Source organism: Olea europaea, chromosome 22, assembly GCF_002742605.1.
Source record: "Olea europaea var. sylvestris chromosome 22, O_europaea_v1, whole genome shotgun sequence".
NCBI lineage: Eukaryota > Viridiplantae > Streptophyta > Magnoliopsida > Lamiales > Oleaceae > Olea > Olea europaea.
Genome location: NC_036258.1, coordinates 1,061,114 through 1,076,412, shown reverse-complemented (window position 1 = coordinate 1,076,412; position 15,299 = coordinate 1,061,114). Strand labels below are relative to the sequence as shown.

Here is a 15,299-nt window from a genome sequence, read left to right as displayed (position 1 = left end):
ATCCTTCTGAAATTTCTTCTTGTATATTTCTATATTTGATTATGATATCTTCTATCTTTCTTATCTCTCTACTAGTTCCTACAGAATTAAATCCTATATTATTTTTACAATTATAATCTATATCTCTATATATTTCTTCAATTTTTTCTTTACCAACAGAAAATATATCATCAGATTTTTCGTCTAATTTAAGTAAAAACGAAACATCTTTTTCATCTAAAAATAATATGAGATTATTATCATTAGTGGATGTGGATGCTTGTGAATTGTTTATCAGAATAATTAAAACATAAGCATGTAAAAATAAGTAAATAACTTACAGTAATCAAATGGAAATAAACATGTTTTCCCTCCAGTATGCTCTTATAGATGCTTTGCATGTATTTAATCAATTTTCTGAATCAAGTAAAGATTTAAAATATTTTTGAAATCATTGAGTCCACAACTGCTTCCGCAAAAGGCTTTTCAATTAAGGTTGCATTTCTCACTCTAGAGAACTAGCCGTGTTGCCACAGATGCTATCTCACAGTATCCAGAGTATCTGTTTTCACCTCTATCCAAACTCTTTTCAGAATCAAGTTCCTACTTGGAACGAAATTTTAAAAGATAACTCATACACAAGGTGCTACAATTTTGTTAGAAAACTGTCTTTTTCCCCTAAACCATTCATTAAAGACGGGTACTTTGGCATGACTAACATCCATTCAAAATCAAAGTTTTGAAAATCTTTTAAAATCTCTATCTGTACTGCCGAGGAATCATGAGAAATTTAACGAAATCCTTTTATGAAAGTTTTGTTGAACATGACAAACTTTACTTTGATATTCATAAACTGAAATTGTACATGCTTACAAACTATATTTACATACCTTTGGTACTCACCTTATGAAGTTTAGAACTCCATAAGTGATTACCTTATTACACGCTTTACTATCTTCAAGCTATCTAATATTTTTTTGAATACAAGTGGTGTATACAGATTACAAAAGATCTATCTAAGATGTGTTTCCTCTGAGTGTTTTAGAGATAAGCTATTTCGAGATATCTTCATTCTTCCTCCTTGCCTCCTTTTATAGAAGCTTTTGGGAACCTTATCTTAACAGGTGTTTTCCACCTTTCTTTGTCGAGTAGCTAGGTCATCTTATCTCCACCGAATTTTTTCATTATCTTCTTGCTAGTGGACCTCTCCTTTTGAAATTAGATGCCTTATCTTTTGAGTTTGTCTGCCACTTGTAGCAATTGGTGGGGGTAGTCACAATTATGGAGACTTTTCTTGCACTATCTTCTGTCTTTTAGTAGCCACAGTTTTTCTTTAATAAATTTCTTTATTAAAGTAGTAATAAAGGGCTACTTTTGTCACCATCACTTTTCCATTTTTGAATCAAAGAATTCTACAGGGAATTCTTCACTATTAAGAGATGTTTGGCTCATATCTTCAACTACACAGTATTCACAATGGTGATCACTGTAATTCCAAAGTAATTTGCATAATTCTTTAGCCATATCTTCTGATCCATGCACTTGGTTGGAAATAATTGCAGATAATAAATGGTCGAGATAACAAATATTTTCTTCCTTGATAGCCATCCTTGCATTGGAATAGATAATATGATTTTCAGATGGATAAACCCATATTTTTTCTTTCTCAGTGATTATCCGAGTTACATGTTCAAATATCTCTTTGTACCCTTTTGCTCTTCTGTATGGCATCATATTTAGAATATCTTGATATCCATTTTTAACAACCTTTTGATTGGTTGGTAAAAAATGTTGATTTGTAAGTCCCATTTTTATCACATGGAACGATGGATGCATATATTCAAGAACGGGATCACATTCCATGGTTGCTGAATGGAATCTGATATATATATATATTTGTTGTCTTGATGACTTCAGTATATCTTTTAACAGCTTTCCTAATGTTGGTTGGAAGTTGAGCTATCTCTTTGAGATCTTTGCTAGGATATATACAAAGTATATTTCCTATTTCAAAACAATTTCGAACCCAGTTGGCTGGTGCTCCTGGATAAAAATTTATCTTATTGTATTTTGAATAATGGAGAGTCTTCATCCATTTTTCAATCTCCAGATACCAATCTGATAAAATATTAAAAATAACAATAAAGAGTGTTACTTCTTCATGGTTATCTTTTCTGGGAATTTTTGCTTCATGGCATATCTTGACAATATCTTTTGAATCTATCTTTTCAATAGAAAGTTTAGATTGAGTTTGGCTCTGTGAAGAGCTACCTTCTCTTTTTATATCTTGAATATCTTTATTACCAGTAATAGGTTCAAGTTTTCCCTGTAAAGGGGTTCCTATTACCTTCTTTTCTTTCCCTTTATCCTCGGGAAAAACGCTAGTATTCACAAGTTCTTGGGAATGAATACTAGACTTGGTACAAGTAACTTCTGCTTCAAGGGCTATATTTTTGCCTCGAAAACTATCTTGGATATTTTGAATTTGTGTTTCCAAATAGGAAACTTTTATCTCAAGTATTTGAACTTTCGTCCTTAATTGTTCCAGCTCCATCCCTACTAAGATAATCAGGAAGAAAGTTAGTTTTACCTTTTATGTATTCAATATCAAATTTGAAATATGAGAACCAAATTTGTATCCTAATAATATATCTATTGGTAATAGTTGGATCAACATTATTTTTCAAAAATGCTTTAACTTGAGTATTGTCAGTTCTAATCAAGAACTTCTTTGGTAATAGATAATCCTCATATTTCTGAACTCCTCTTTTTACAGTAATGAGTTCCTTCCTGTTTGTTTCATATCTTGTTTCAAATCCTTTCTTTATGATTCTTTTTAACCTTTAACACTGCTCCCCGGTAATTATCTGAAGCATCAGTTTCAAGGATAAAGAAATCTTCTTCTTGTGGTATTATAAGTTTGGACAATACCCTTAACTCTTCTTTAACTTTCCTTATATTTTTACAATCTTGTTCTTCCCAAGACCACATAATATTTTTTCTCAACTTTGGAAGAAAATAATTTTTTAATTTGGCACAATTTTCAATGAATCTTTCAGCATAATTTAATATACCAAGGAAGCTTTGTAATTATTTTTTTTCTTTGATTTTTTCAGGAAATTCTTGAAATTTTTCTCCAATATGAGATTGCAATTGCAATTCTTCTTCGTTTATAAATAATCCTAAAAATTCTATCTCTGTTCTAGCTATTTCAGCTTTCTTTTGAGAAAGTGTAATACCATATTTTTTCATAATATAACAAAATTTCTTAAGATGTTCAATATGTTCATCAATAATATTCGAATGAATAAGTAAATCATCTACATATGCAATACAGAAATGAGTAATTGGTTTGATTACCTCATCCATTCTCCTTTGGAATATCTGTGGTGTATTTTTCAACTCAAATGGCATTACATTCCATTCGTATTGTCCTAAAGAATTGGAGGTACTAAATGCAGTTAGTGGTTTACTTTCTTCTGTAAGCATGATTTGCCAAAACCCTGATTTACAATCAAATTTTGAAAATATCTTTTTATTCTGTACTTGTTTAATAAGGGTGTCCTTATTTGACAAGTAGTATCCATCAAATTTAGTAACTTCATTTAATTTCTTGTAATTTATCACCATTCTGGCTTTTCCTCTTTTTATTTCACTATGTTTTCTAACCATAAAGGTTGGGCTGCTATGTGGACTTTTACTAGGCCTAATTAACTTGGCTTTTAGCAATTCTTTTCTCTGGTCTTTAAATTCTTTTTGGTCATTAACACTATATTTCATGGGTTTCACTCTAACAATAGTGTCTGGATTGGTTAATTCTATCTTTGCCTTTATTTTATCAGTATTCTATTTTTCTAACAGATTTTCAGAATATGTTTTAGAAATTTCTTTTTTCAATTTTTCTAATCTATTTTCTGTTGTCATTTTTAAGACTGTAACTGGTTTAAATTTTTCTGTACTCCAACATCCACCACTCTGGGTTGAGGAACTCTGATGGTTTATATCTGTATAGGCTATCGTAACAGCTTTATTTATTTTTGGTGTAAATATTTTATGTGCACAAGGTGTTGTAAAAATATACTTATCAATATATTGCGTAAATGATGCATATTTTAATAGGAAATTTTGTCCTAATAAAATATCACATCCGATTGTGGTTGACATGTATATTGTATCAACAAATACTTCTCTAAAGGAAATTAGAAAAGGTACTTGCGTAGCATATTTGCTATATATTACCTTATTTCCACCTGCTGTTGTAGCAGCGACAATCTTTTTTGAATTGTATTTTCAGTATTCAGATGGTAATACATTTGGTAAGCATAAGTTTATTGTACTTCCTGTATCTAAGTAAGTATGAAATTTAATTCTACAATAGCTTTTTATATTAAGTGTAATTTCAATATATGGACTCATGGGGTTAGTACTTATTACTCTTTCCATGATAACAATGATTTCATATTTTCATCTATTATTGATACGATGATTGGGTTATCATCAACTGTTATTTTTAAATATTCTTGGCAAATTTTTTAAGGACTATATTTCTCAAGAAAGTTAATTCCTAGTAGAATAGGTGATCTTTCTACTCCATATAATTCATCTTTATATAAAATTATTTCTTTAGTATATTCTTTCTCATCCTCTCCTATAAGTATAAGAGGTAACTTAACATATTTTCTTATTTCAAGATTATTTCCTAAATAATCCTTAAATATATATGGTTCTGTTATTTCAAAGTCTATTAAATGACTAACAAATTTAGCATTTACATGATTTTTATCTGCTCCAATATCTATGAGGACAAGAAAATTCTTCTTGTATCCTTCTTGATTTACATATCTTGTCTTAATGTAATATTGCGAACTTGATGGTTCAGTAATATTTAAATTCTTAAGTCTGCTTATTTTAGAGTCTTGTTTAAAGGAAAATCTTGCAATAAGATTATCTCCTTCTAAGTTAACACTATTTCTTCTTATTAGTTTTCCTTCAGAATTGATTTCTCTAGCTTGTTTGTGGAAATCAAGCATTATTTGTTCTGGTATAGTGATTTCATGTTCTTGGTATTTTCTAGGAGGTATATATTGTGTTAATTCTTCAAAATCTTTATGTATGATAATATTATCAGTTATCTTTCTTAAATTGTTATGATGGCTAGTACTAAAAGTAAAAATTGATTTTATGCTTATACTAATAGCCTTATTTCTTCGTAACATTTTCAAGTTTCCAATTCTATAGTATAGATTGAAACTTTGGTCAATATTTTCATTATTTAATGATATTGTATAATTTGGTTTTACTGTAAATATTATCTTTTGATAGAGTAAGTTTCCTACAATTGTTCCTAATAGAGTATCTATAGGATCTTGTAAGATTCTATTGTCCATACAGTAGATTTCTATTGGTATATTCATACATTCTCTAAAGAATCCTTTTACCATTATCTGGACTCCTCCTAATTCATTACATTTCAATTTATTTCTTACATTCTCTGGAATTTTGGATAATTTTTGTTTTACCCATTCTTTTGTAATTATAGTAATTCTTACTTTTCCTATAGTATCTTCTACATTGATAGACATTTCTTTATAATTCATACTTACAATTGTTTTATTTAATCTTGGTAAAATTCCTAAGAATCCTTGATGGAATACATTTTTTTCTTGTAGGTCTAGTATTTTCTTAGTGATTCCCGTGTATTTTTAATATCAAAGGTGATCTCTTGATTTATACCTTCTATAGAATCTTCAACTTCTTCAATTGTCTCTATTTTTATTTCTGGTTGTTGTATCTCCTGATTCATATATATTATCTCCTCATAATTTTCTTCTGATGAAGATGTATCTAATTCATAAATACTACTGCATTCACTACTTAGATCTTTAAAATATTCAATTGGTTCTATATCACCATCTTCTTGAAATTTTTCATAAGTTCTAAGAGTTATTATGTTTTGTCTATCTTTCTTTTTAGGACATTGAGGGGCAATGTGTCCTTCTTCATTGCAAATAAAATATCTACATTTCTTAATATTTCTTGGCTTAAATTTATTATTCCAATTTCTTTTCTTAAAATATTTTTTATGTGGTTTAAAATTCCTTTTCTTGAATCTTTTGTAGCTTTTGAATTTTCTTTTATATTTCTTATATGGTTTATACTTCTTTCTATGGCATCCAAATTGTTCAACTTGGCCATTATTTTTGTAACAACATAATGAATTCTTTTTTATTTTATATGCTTTTTTATTTTCTAAAGCTTCTCTACACCATATGCCTATCATTCTTTTTGTAAATTCAATTCTACTTTCAAAACTATCTATTTTTACTCCTTCCTCTTCTCCTAGAGGTATTAATTTTTCATATTCTTTTAATAACTTAATTCCCCATGAGAATGGTAACTTAGTAAAATAAGATCTTAATATAGGTTTATTTTCCTGATAATCTCTTTGATTTAATATATAGTATATTTTTTCGAATTTACATGTGTATCTTTCTAGCTCACACATATCACATATCTTTAAATTTTTCATTGCAATCATTCCTTAATTATATTCATCTTGTTTTCTTTCTTCATCATTAGATGTATATCTATCTCCTAAGAATTCCGTTCTTAAGTTTTTTTCAAATCTTTTTAATATTTTCTGAATATTTTGTTCATTTAAAGAATTTCTATTATATAATATTTCAGTCCTACTTGCTCCATACTTTACCTTTCCTTTAATAGTTTCTGGTAATTTTCTCCACCATTCAGAAACAATTCCTCTGAATGTATGTTCTATAAATCCAAAAGTTATATATGTTTCCCATTTATTAAATTGTATTGCTAAATCTGTACTTTTTATCCATGTTTCAATAGCTTTATTTTTATTTACACGGTCTAAATCTAACCATAACCCTGTTGTATGGATTGGTTCATTATAAGATTTCATTGGGTTTATTTCTTTTATAGACTGTTTTCTTACATTTCCAGTGTATCTTTTCTGTGTTTTTCTATATTGGTTAATATCATCCTTAAGTGGTATTCTAGTACCATAAGGATAATCATATTCTTCATCACTGCTAAATTCTACTTTTATATTCTGACTTGAAGATGGATTAGTATTCATCTTTGTGTTTTCTATTTTTTCAGTTAATTCTTCTAACTGTTTTTTATATATTTCATACTCTTCACCTGTAAATTCTAAGAATTTTTGTTCTATTTCTTCTACATTTGTAATCATATATTGTTTTTCTTCATATTTTTTCCCTTTATTATTTTCTTTTTGGGATATCCTAAAATCTTGAGGTGGGTTAATTATAATCCTATCTTTTCCTTTAAAACTTTTTATCTAAAAGAGCGTTTTCTATTTGTAGATTATGTTCTAGATTTTCTAATCTTTTATGTATATCCCCAAAATTTTCATTTGTGGTGTTTTTAGGTAAATAGAGATAACTAAGTTTTTTATGTTTTTCAACTTTTTTATAAAATTCTTCAATTATATTTTCTTCATCTACTATATTCATCATTATTTTTGGTTCGTAACATGGCTCTAATACCATCTATACCAGAGTGCGTAGATCACACTCACTACCGTCCGGGTTTACGGAAGCGGCCCTGTCTTGACAGTAGTATAGTGATACCTATCTGAGTCCTTGAGTTGCCATGGGTCCGCCAGGCATATCTCAAACCAGGGGCGGAGAGTCAGTAATTACTACTTTTCCCTATAGAGTTCCACCCGGATATATAATCATGCATGCTCAGATACCATCTCGTCGGAGTGCGCAGCGGAGGGGTTAATATTTTTAAACCAATTAAAATCTTCATAAGTATTTAAAATATCACAATAAAATTTATAAAATTCACTATTTTCTATTAATACTTTTTCTTCAATGATTATATTCAGTTCTTTGATTCTTCTTCTCAAGTTAAGAATTAGTTTATATATATCATTTTCTGTTTTGATTGTACTATTATCTATAGAAACATTTTTATTTTTTAATTTTGAATCTAAATATTCTGTAAAGAATCCTTTCAGATCTTCTTCTAAATAGTTTAATTCACTTTCAGTTGCGTTTTTTAGATCAATAAAATTTTGTATAATATTTGAGTTTAAATTTATAAAAAAAAATTTATCTATATTTTTTTGAGGACCTAATTGAATGTTTTTATACATTATAGTGGCTTTGGTTGCAATTTCACAATAAGGGGTATTTTTGGAAAGATAACTGTTTAAAGGCTATTCTTCAAATGTTTATATTTTTTGGTCTAATCTTACAAAACTACCTTCTATTTAGGCTATCTAGAGGTATTTCCTCCAATAATGTCTCTCTCTCTCTCTCTCTCTTCATTTTTTTTTAATGATATATTGAGAAATGAATCGTTCACTAAAATTGTACTACGAAAAAAAATACCATTATATTTTCAATTTATACAATTAGACGGCCATAAATTCATGATCGCATCTCTACAATATAGAGTATGCTACTCATGCAAACCATAATTGTATATTGCTAAACATTCTATTAAATATCAGAAAAAAGTCAAATTGATAACCACTTATGTCTACATAAATAATCATCAAATGAAGTTGTAGAAATTCTACGAGATAGCAAACTGTTTATCACATCTCATTTTAATTATACAATATGATTGGCCGTAGTTATACGGTGTATAATGAGTCAAAGTCACGATTGCTTTTGTTAAACAGTACATCGAAGATCGTAATAATAACATACAATCACATGATAAAATGAATCACGTGTCCCACAACAAAAGTCACAAGGTAGCTTCAACGTTTCTTCTAGCTATTGCAATGTTTACCTATAATTTGTTGAGATTATAACATATAAATCCCTGCATTTTTCACAAAGTGGTAATGTTTATTTTTAGAGAATCTCACAACCGTGCTGATTATTTTTGTGGTCACTCAATTCAATTTGGAAATAAAGTTATCTTAATGCATTTAAAATGACTGCCATCCCTCCACCACCTCGTCCTGAGCTACCTACCCCACGGCGGCCTGCATAAGAAGCAGTATCTACATAGCTATATTGCAGTATTAACTTATCTTTCCTCCACATAGAACAGAATGCAAATAAACTAACGAAGAAATACACATACGGAATAAGGCTCATTGAAAACTTGTTCGATTCCTATTAACACTGACAACGAACTACTCAGCCGAGAAAGAGAGCGAATTTACACAGCTACCAGCAGCAATACCACATTACATAATTTTGAACATCTCTCAGCCAGAAAAACTACATCAAAATCTTGTGCAGATTTTCATCTCTCACAATATGAGGTGTGTAAAATTACGATGATCAGTTGACGTGTTTTCCAAAGAGAGGTATAAGCTGTTTCTCCAAACCTACCAAGCTGAAAGCAACTTATCAGAGTAAGCATTGAAATTGCAGCATAGGCAATCACTTTTCAGACGAAGGCAAAAGAATGATAAAATAATGTACATACATCTCATATTTCAGCAAAGCTTCACTTTGTTTTGCTTTGTAGAGCTCACTCTCTCTAGGTATGCTGCTCAAACTAGGGCCTGTAGATTTGACAGAGAATTATAATAATTCATGTCAATCACGAAGATGATAATACTAAGCAATCAAAAGTAAAAGAAAGAAATGAAATGAGGAATCTCATAGCAACAAAATTGGCAGCATTAATGATAATCATTTATTATAAACTCAATGAGATGTAGATTTCAAGGGTACCTTCATATCTGATACCCAGAGGACAGCCATAGATTCACTTTCAATGTTTTACCCGAGTGTTAGGGTTAACAACATAAAATCAGAATTATGAAAAACATATAGAGGCGGACCGTAAAATTATAATAAACAACTCTTCTGCAAGACCCACCAAGCAGTTTTGCAACGGTCTCCTGCAAAGTTTGACACAAGAACTCAACATTCGGAGATCATTCCCCTCTTGTTTATTGCAACAGCATATTGTTGAGGGAATTCCTTTTGTAATATCACATCATCATCCAAACATCAGGTCAAAATATTCGAGTGGTGCCATTACCCACTGCAAAACCCAAAATCAACTAACATATTCATGATGCGCCTCCAAAGTTCCACTATGTAAAGAAGTTTGCTCTCTCTGTCATGCCTTTATCCCTCAATACGGCCACGCTTTTCAGCAGTTATAGTTTTAATAAAGCTGTTGGGGACTTACGCCATGAGCCCCATAAGACTAAAGTGAGCCTTTCATTAAATGCCATGAAGGTTACGTCTTGGCGCATCTGTCAAGACAATTTAGTGAGGCTTACGCCTCAAGACCAAGCCTAAGGGTGGCTGAGATGTGCTATTTGTCTTACCCTTTTTGATATTATATTACTAGCTTTAGCTTTTAGGGCTATTTGTTTATAAAGTTACGCTAGAAGTACAATTTCTTGTACAATTTGAGTGACAAGGTGGCCAAGTGACAACTCCTCTGTCAACCAAATTGTACAAAAAATTACACAAATAGAATAATTCTTGTTTATATAACCTAAAAAGTTTCATGGTCTTTTTGTTTTCTTTCTTCTACCTTTACATGCAAGGGAAAGAAAAGGCACCATTACAAGTGGAGGATGATGATGTACAACGAGAGTAAGATAAGGGAATCAAATATGTTGATGATTCTTTTAAAGATTTAAACAATGATGATATTGGAGACTTCTAGGTCGTTTCTACCTCTAGTAGAATTAAAAAAATTTATGTGATTACTAATTTTGAATTTATTATTGCTACATTACAGATCTATTTATGTTTGTTTGCAAGTTAAGCTTTAAATTTTGTAAATTTGTTATCTTAGGTATTTTTAAGATGGTTTATGGTTTATTAGGAACATATTTATGTACTTTTATATTGTTTTAAAATATTCATTATTTAGTCTTGAGGCTTTTGCCTCAAAATAGTGGTGTCAAACTGCTTGACATGATCTGCTTGGAACTGGCTGGTAAAAATGTATATGAAATTCGGTCTATGGTTAACATGATCGGTCCCGACAGTTAACCACCGAGCCAATTAATATTTAAAAAAATGAAATAATTATTAATATTTAAAAAAAAAATTGAATTTTGCATTAAAGAAGGCAGATTTTGAAATCAGATTTCGAATTAATCTGCCTTCTTAAAGAACCGTTATTAAGGCAATCAAATGAAAGCCTCAAATTAAGGCTGTTAAATATTTGGCCACTTCTTTTTCAGGTCCGCTCCACCTGAATTTTTTGGGTCAACGGGGCAGTCCACAGACTTGTATATTTCTTTTACTGGCCAGTTCAATAACTGCTCTGGACTGTACTGGGCGCTAGCATGGGCGTGCCAGTTCGAACCAGCCCGTCCATTTTAACACCTCTACCTGAAAACAGTTTCAAGGTTTACGACTTGTCTTATAGACATAAAACGACAAATTACGCTGATTGAGCTTCTATGAGCAACGTTAGCAGTAATTCTCCTCCATGCTGAGAGACTCTTGATAAGCTTCCTAAGTGATTCCCACCTCACAAGATGATACCACTAGTAGCACAAGCTATTTGTATTTCTTATCATTAATTAATATTTACTAACCATTTTAATTTTTAATTTTTTTTTCATAGCCAGGCAATTTGACCATAAATCAGCGTCATCAAGTTAATGACAGGTGATCGTCTATGGTAAGAAGGTGCAGATGCAACTGACTGCATTTAATGAATTTAGATTACTAATTGAATTTTGCATTTGAAACATGCAGTCACTCAAAGCTTGTTAATGCATTTGTGGTATGGTAATAAGCCAATAAATAGTTAATCTGAAAGAGAATTGTCCAGATCCCTGGCCTAATGATCAGCTCCCATGAATATGACATGTGGCAAATAGAAACATCACAACTAAGTAGTATTTGACGTAGTCATAAAGCAAATAGAATTGCCTACCATTACAATGAAGTGATCCCTTCCTCTGATCAATCTTTCTGACTATCAATCCCTGTCATATTGAAAATGCATTATAAGTAAACTACGTTCATACTTAAAACTATCATCATTGCTAGAAAACTTCAGATGAAATATAATGTTACAGCCAAAACAAAATGTCACCATCAATTTTCAAAGGCCGAAACCGAATAAATGGGAGACATCTTAAAAATATCTGAGTAAAAAACCAGGTAATTCTTTGGATTAAAGCACATAGTGAATTTATAATGTACAATCAACTTAATCTTTGAAACATGGGATGGTAAAGCAATATTAATGTTCTACATCACTACATGTCTTAATCCATTAATTCTCACAAGAGATTCAGCGCATCTAACAATAAAATTGGAATAATGATGTGAAAACAACAATATATTACCGGAACAACATTCTTCTATTTCCAACTATAAATCAGTGTCCCAAGAACAAATATTGCTGTATAACCTAATGAATCTTCGATAGGTCTTCCCCAACACAAAAATGAAGAGAATAAAAGACAGAAAGCAATCCTGAAAAGCCAACCACTGGGTTAGATTTTCTGCTTTTGCTGACCCTGTGTGAATCTATTAGTGGCATCTTGGTCAAGACTGCTAAACTGTTATCAAACGAGTTCCAACCACAAACACATTCAGCGCAAAATCTTCAGACCCTAAAAACATTCCAGATGTGCATAAGTTTCATAATGGAATTCAGACTTTTAGCTTTTCTCTTTCTTGAAGGAACACAACAACCAAAAAAGTTTAACATAAAATTTGAGAAAAAAAAAAGGAAAATCTTAAATTGTCCCATTTCATGAATATAAAAAGGTTAGTTACATCTGCATTAGGTATCCAAGCTGTAAAAATTCTTGGCGTCATCAGCATATCAGCATAAAGCTTCAAATTCTAAAAACAACAACAAGGGTGCAATTTACAAACTCGACAATCAAAACAAGCTTTTATGCAAAAGACAATGTTTAGCAAGTGAAACTCTAGTAATTCACATGGATGTGAGTAATATCTAGAAATAGGTTACATTTATAGCAGAAACAAAATGTTAACATTATTCTTGAGAATAATATAAAGTGCAAGTGAAAGTCCACCATGCTAGAAAGACTTCTTCAACTTTTGACTGAAGATACTATCTTTATTTTAGATTTAAACTGCTGGAAAATCGTGGCGAAAAAAGAAAAAAAATTGCCCGTCCCTTTTGTTTCCTTAATTGGGTTGCATATCATTAAAGGAACACAAAAGTGCTTTATGGTGCACAGCAACATCCAATGAGTAAGGAATACCCAATCCAAGGAATTTTTTCTTAATCTTTTTTTCTGAAGTACAACAATTTTGGACCAGCTACAACATTGATTAATCCCCAGGACAAAAGAATGAGCACCAAATCAGAGTCAATATAAGCAGAGCCCCAAGATAAATACATTACAAGAGGCTCCAACAAGCTAGCAAGAACTCATCATGTAATTCAATCTTGTAGAATAGAGCAAGATTTTAAGAAGCTAAGTCAACATCAGTTGTTTGGACCAATTAACCATATCGGGTGGTTGCTAATATTTGAAGAGTACAGAGTCTCCCTCAATCATCGAAGTACTCCCAAGATTCACAAATTATTACACCCATTCAGATTAAAATATTCAAAACTGTTGCACAAAACAGATGGTGTGGCAGCAAATGACATATTTCTGATCATCATATTCAGGGGACTTCAACTCATTTATAAGCCTATCTGAGTAGGAGCAGTTAATTTATTTATTACAGGCAGTTAATGTGGTGCACAATTTCAAAGAAATTTACTCATATAGGAAACACGAATACACTGCATCTAGCACTTTACCTTTCTTTATCCTCTTGCACTTGAAACACTAATCAGGAAGAAAAAGGTATCGCCACTTCAAGTTATCAAAAATCAGAAATACTTCAAACATTTGTTGTGCCATTAATCAAATAGAACTAGATGGAAACAGCAGGAACAGAAACAGACTGGTCAAAAAATACCCATCATCTAAATGATCTTCCTTGATTAAAAAAAGAAATAGGTGTTATCAGCTAAGCACATCATAAATAGAAAACTATATGGGAACTACACGAACCAATGAGCTCGAAATTTAAAGTTTTAAACTGTAAACCGAGTCTATGTAGAGAAGTAAACCTATGAAGGAATAAATGCCTCAAGAAATGTCTAGAAATTGAGAAATGCTATGATTTCTAAATATAATATTTTCCAGTAGCCATTTCAACTATTCCATAAAATAACTCAACTCGGCCCTTCCGACCCATATTCAAAATTATCCAGACATTTAACCAGTATCAAATAAATAAAACGACCACTCACTCTAATTCTTCTTCTTCTTCTTCTTCTTTTTTTAATCTAATAAAATATATACAAATAAACATCACAACTACAATAACAACAAAAATACCAACTTTACCTTTCGCTTCAAGATTTTGGCATGGCATATCTTGATATAATGAAGCAAATGGTGGCGGGCATGCTTAGAATGCAGTTTGTCACTGATTTCTGGGTTGGCACTCAGCCAATCTAACACATCATTGGACTTAATTACCTCAATTGTGTCAAGTGATTCCAGCCAAGAATAAACAGGCTTCCATTGTTCAGTGCGCTGGAATCTATGATCATGCTCTTTTTCCATCTATTAAAGACATAATGAAAGATTACTAATAAATAATACAATATACATTTAGAAACGGAAACGGAAATGGAAATGGAAGTGAAATTGAAGGTTTAATTCTAAATGGGAATAACCGAGGATTGCTGATCTTTGTTTGGCATATTCTTGTAAGTGGGCTGCACAGCGAGCAAAGAAGCAATTGAAAATTTCGTTTCACTGTTTTGCTTCTACATGTTGAAGGAAGAGGCAAAAGGAAGTGATATAACCTATGCAAGATTACATTATTCTTTTCTTTTCTTTTATTTTTCTTTTTTAAATAAAAAGAGCATTATTCTATTTTATTAACGAAAAATTATGGTTGGATTTTTTGGGAGATTTTTCTATTTGACCTATCACTGTTACTTTTTATGGAAATGTCTATATTATCCTTAATGAAATAATTCTTTCTATATTGTAACATATATCATGATCTTTTAATCATTTTATCTTCTATTTACTCAATTTTGAATATTTGAATATAAAATCATTCTATGATCTAATAAATAGGAATAATCTCCAACATACATATCATATTTTCTAAGTAAAATAACATATTCTTCAAATGGTAGATTTATATTTTCTAATTGAGATTTAATATTCTTTATTTCTTCTAACATTCTTTTTAATAAATTATCTAATCTTTCAATTGTATATCCTGGCATTTATCAAAATAATCATCATGCAATTGTCCCCGTGATTCTTTTAAGATCTTAAAAAGATTCATTCTAATTTTAGT

General features: G+C 30.7%; 1 protein-coding gene across 2 annotated transcripts; it reads right to left on the bottom strand.

The window, feature by feature from the left end:
* Positions 1-9,047: 9,047 nt before the first annotated feature.
* LOC111371313 lies at positions 9,048-14,805 on the bottom strand. 2 transcript variants are annotated; one of them, XM_022993222.1, is made up of 5 exons: positions 14,659-14,805; positions 14,324-14,545; positions 11,866-11,917; positions 9,430-9,508; positions 9,048-9,336 (listed from the first exon to the last, which is right to left on the bottom strand). In XM_022993222.1, exons 1-5 carry the CDS (start codon positions 14,683-14,685, stop codon positions 9,282-9,284), a joined length of 435 nt encoding a protein of 144 aa, XP_022848990.1. In that variant the 5' UTR covers positions 14,686-14,805; the 3' UTR covers positions 9,048-9,281. The 2 variants fall into 2 exon arrangements, with proteins under 2 accessions (XP_022848990.1, XP_022848989.1); XM_022993221.1 differs by having other exon boundaries at positions 9,054-9,328.
* Positions 14,806-15,299: the final 494 nt, after the last annotated feature.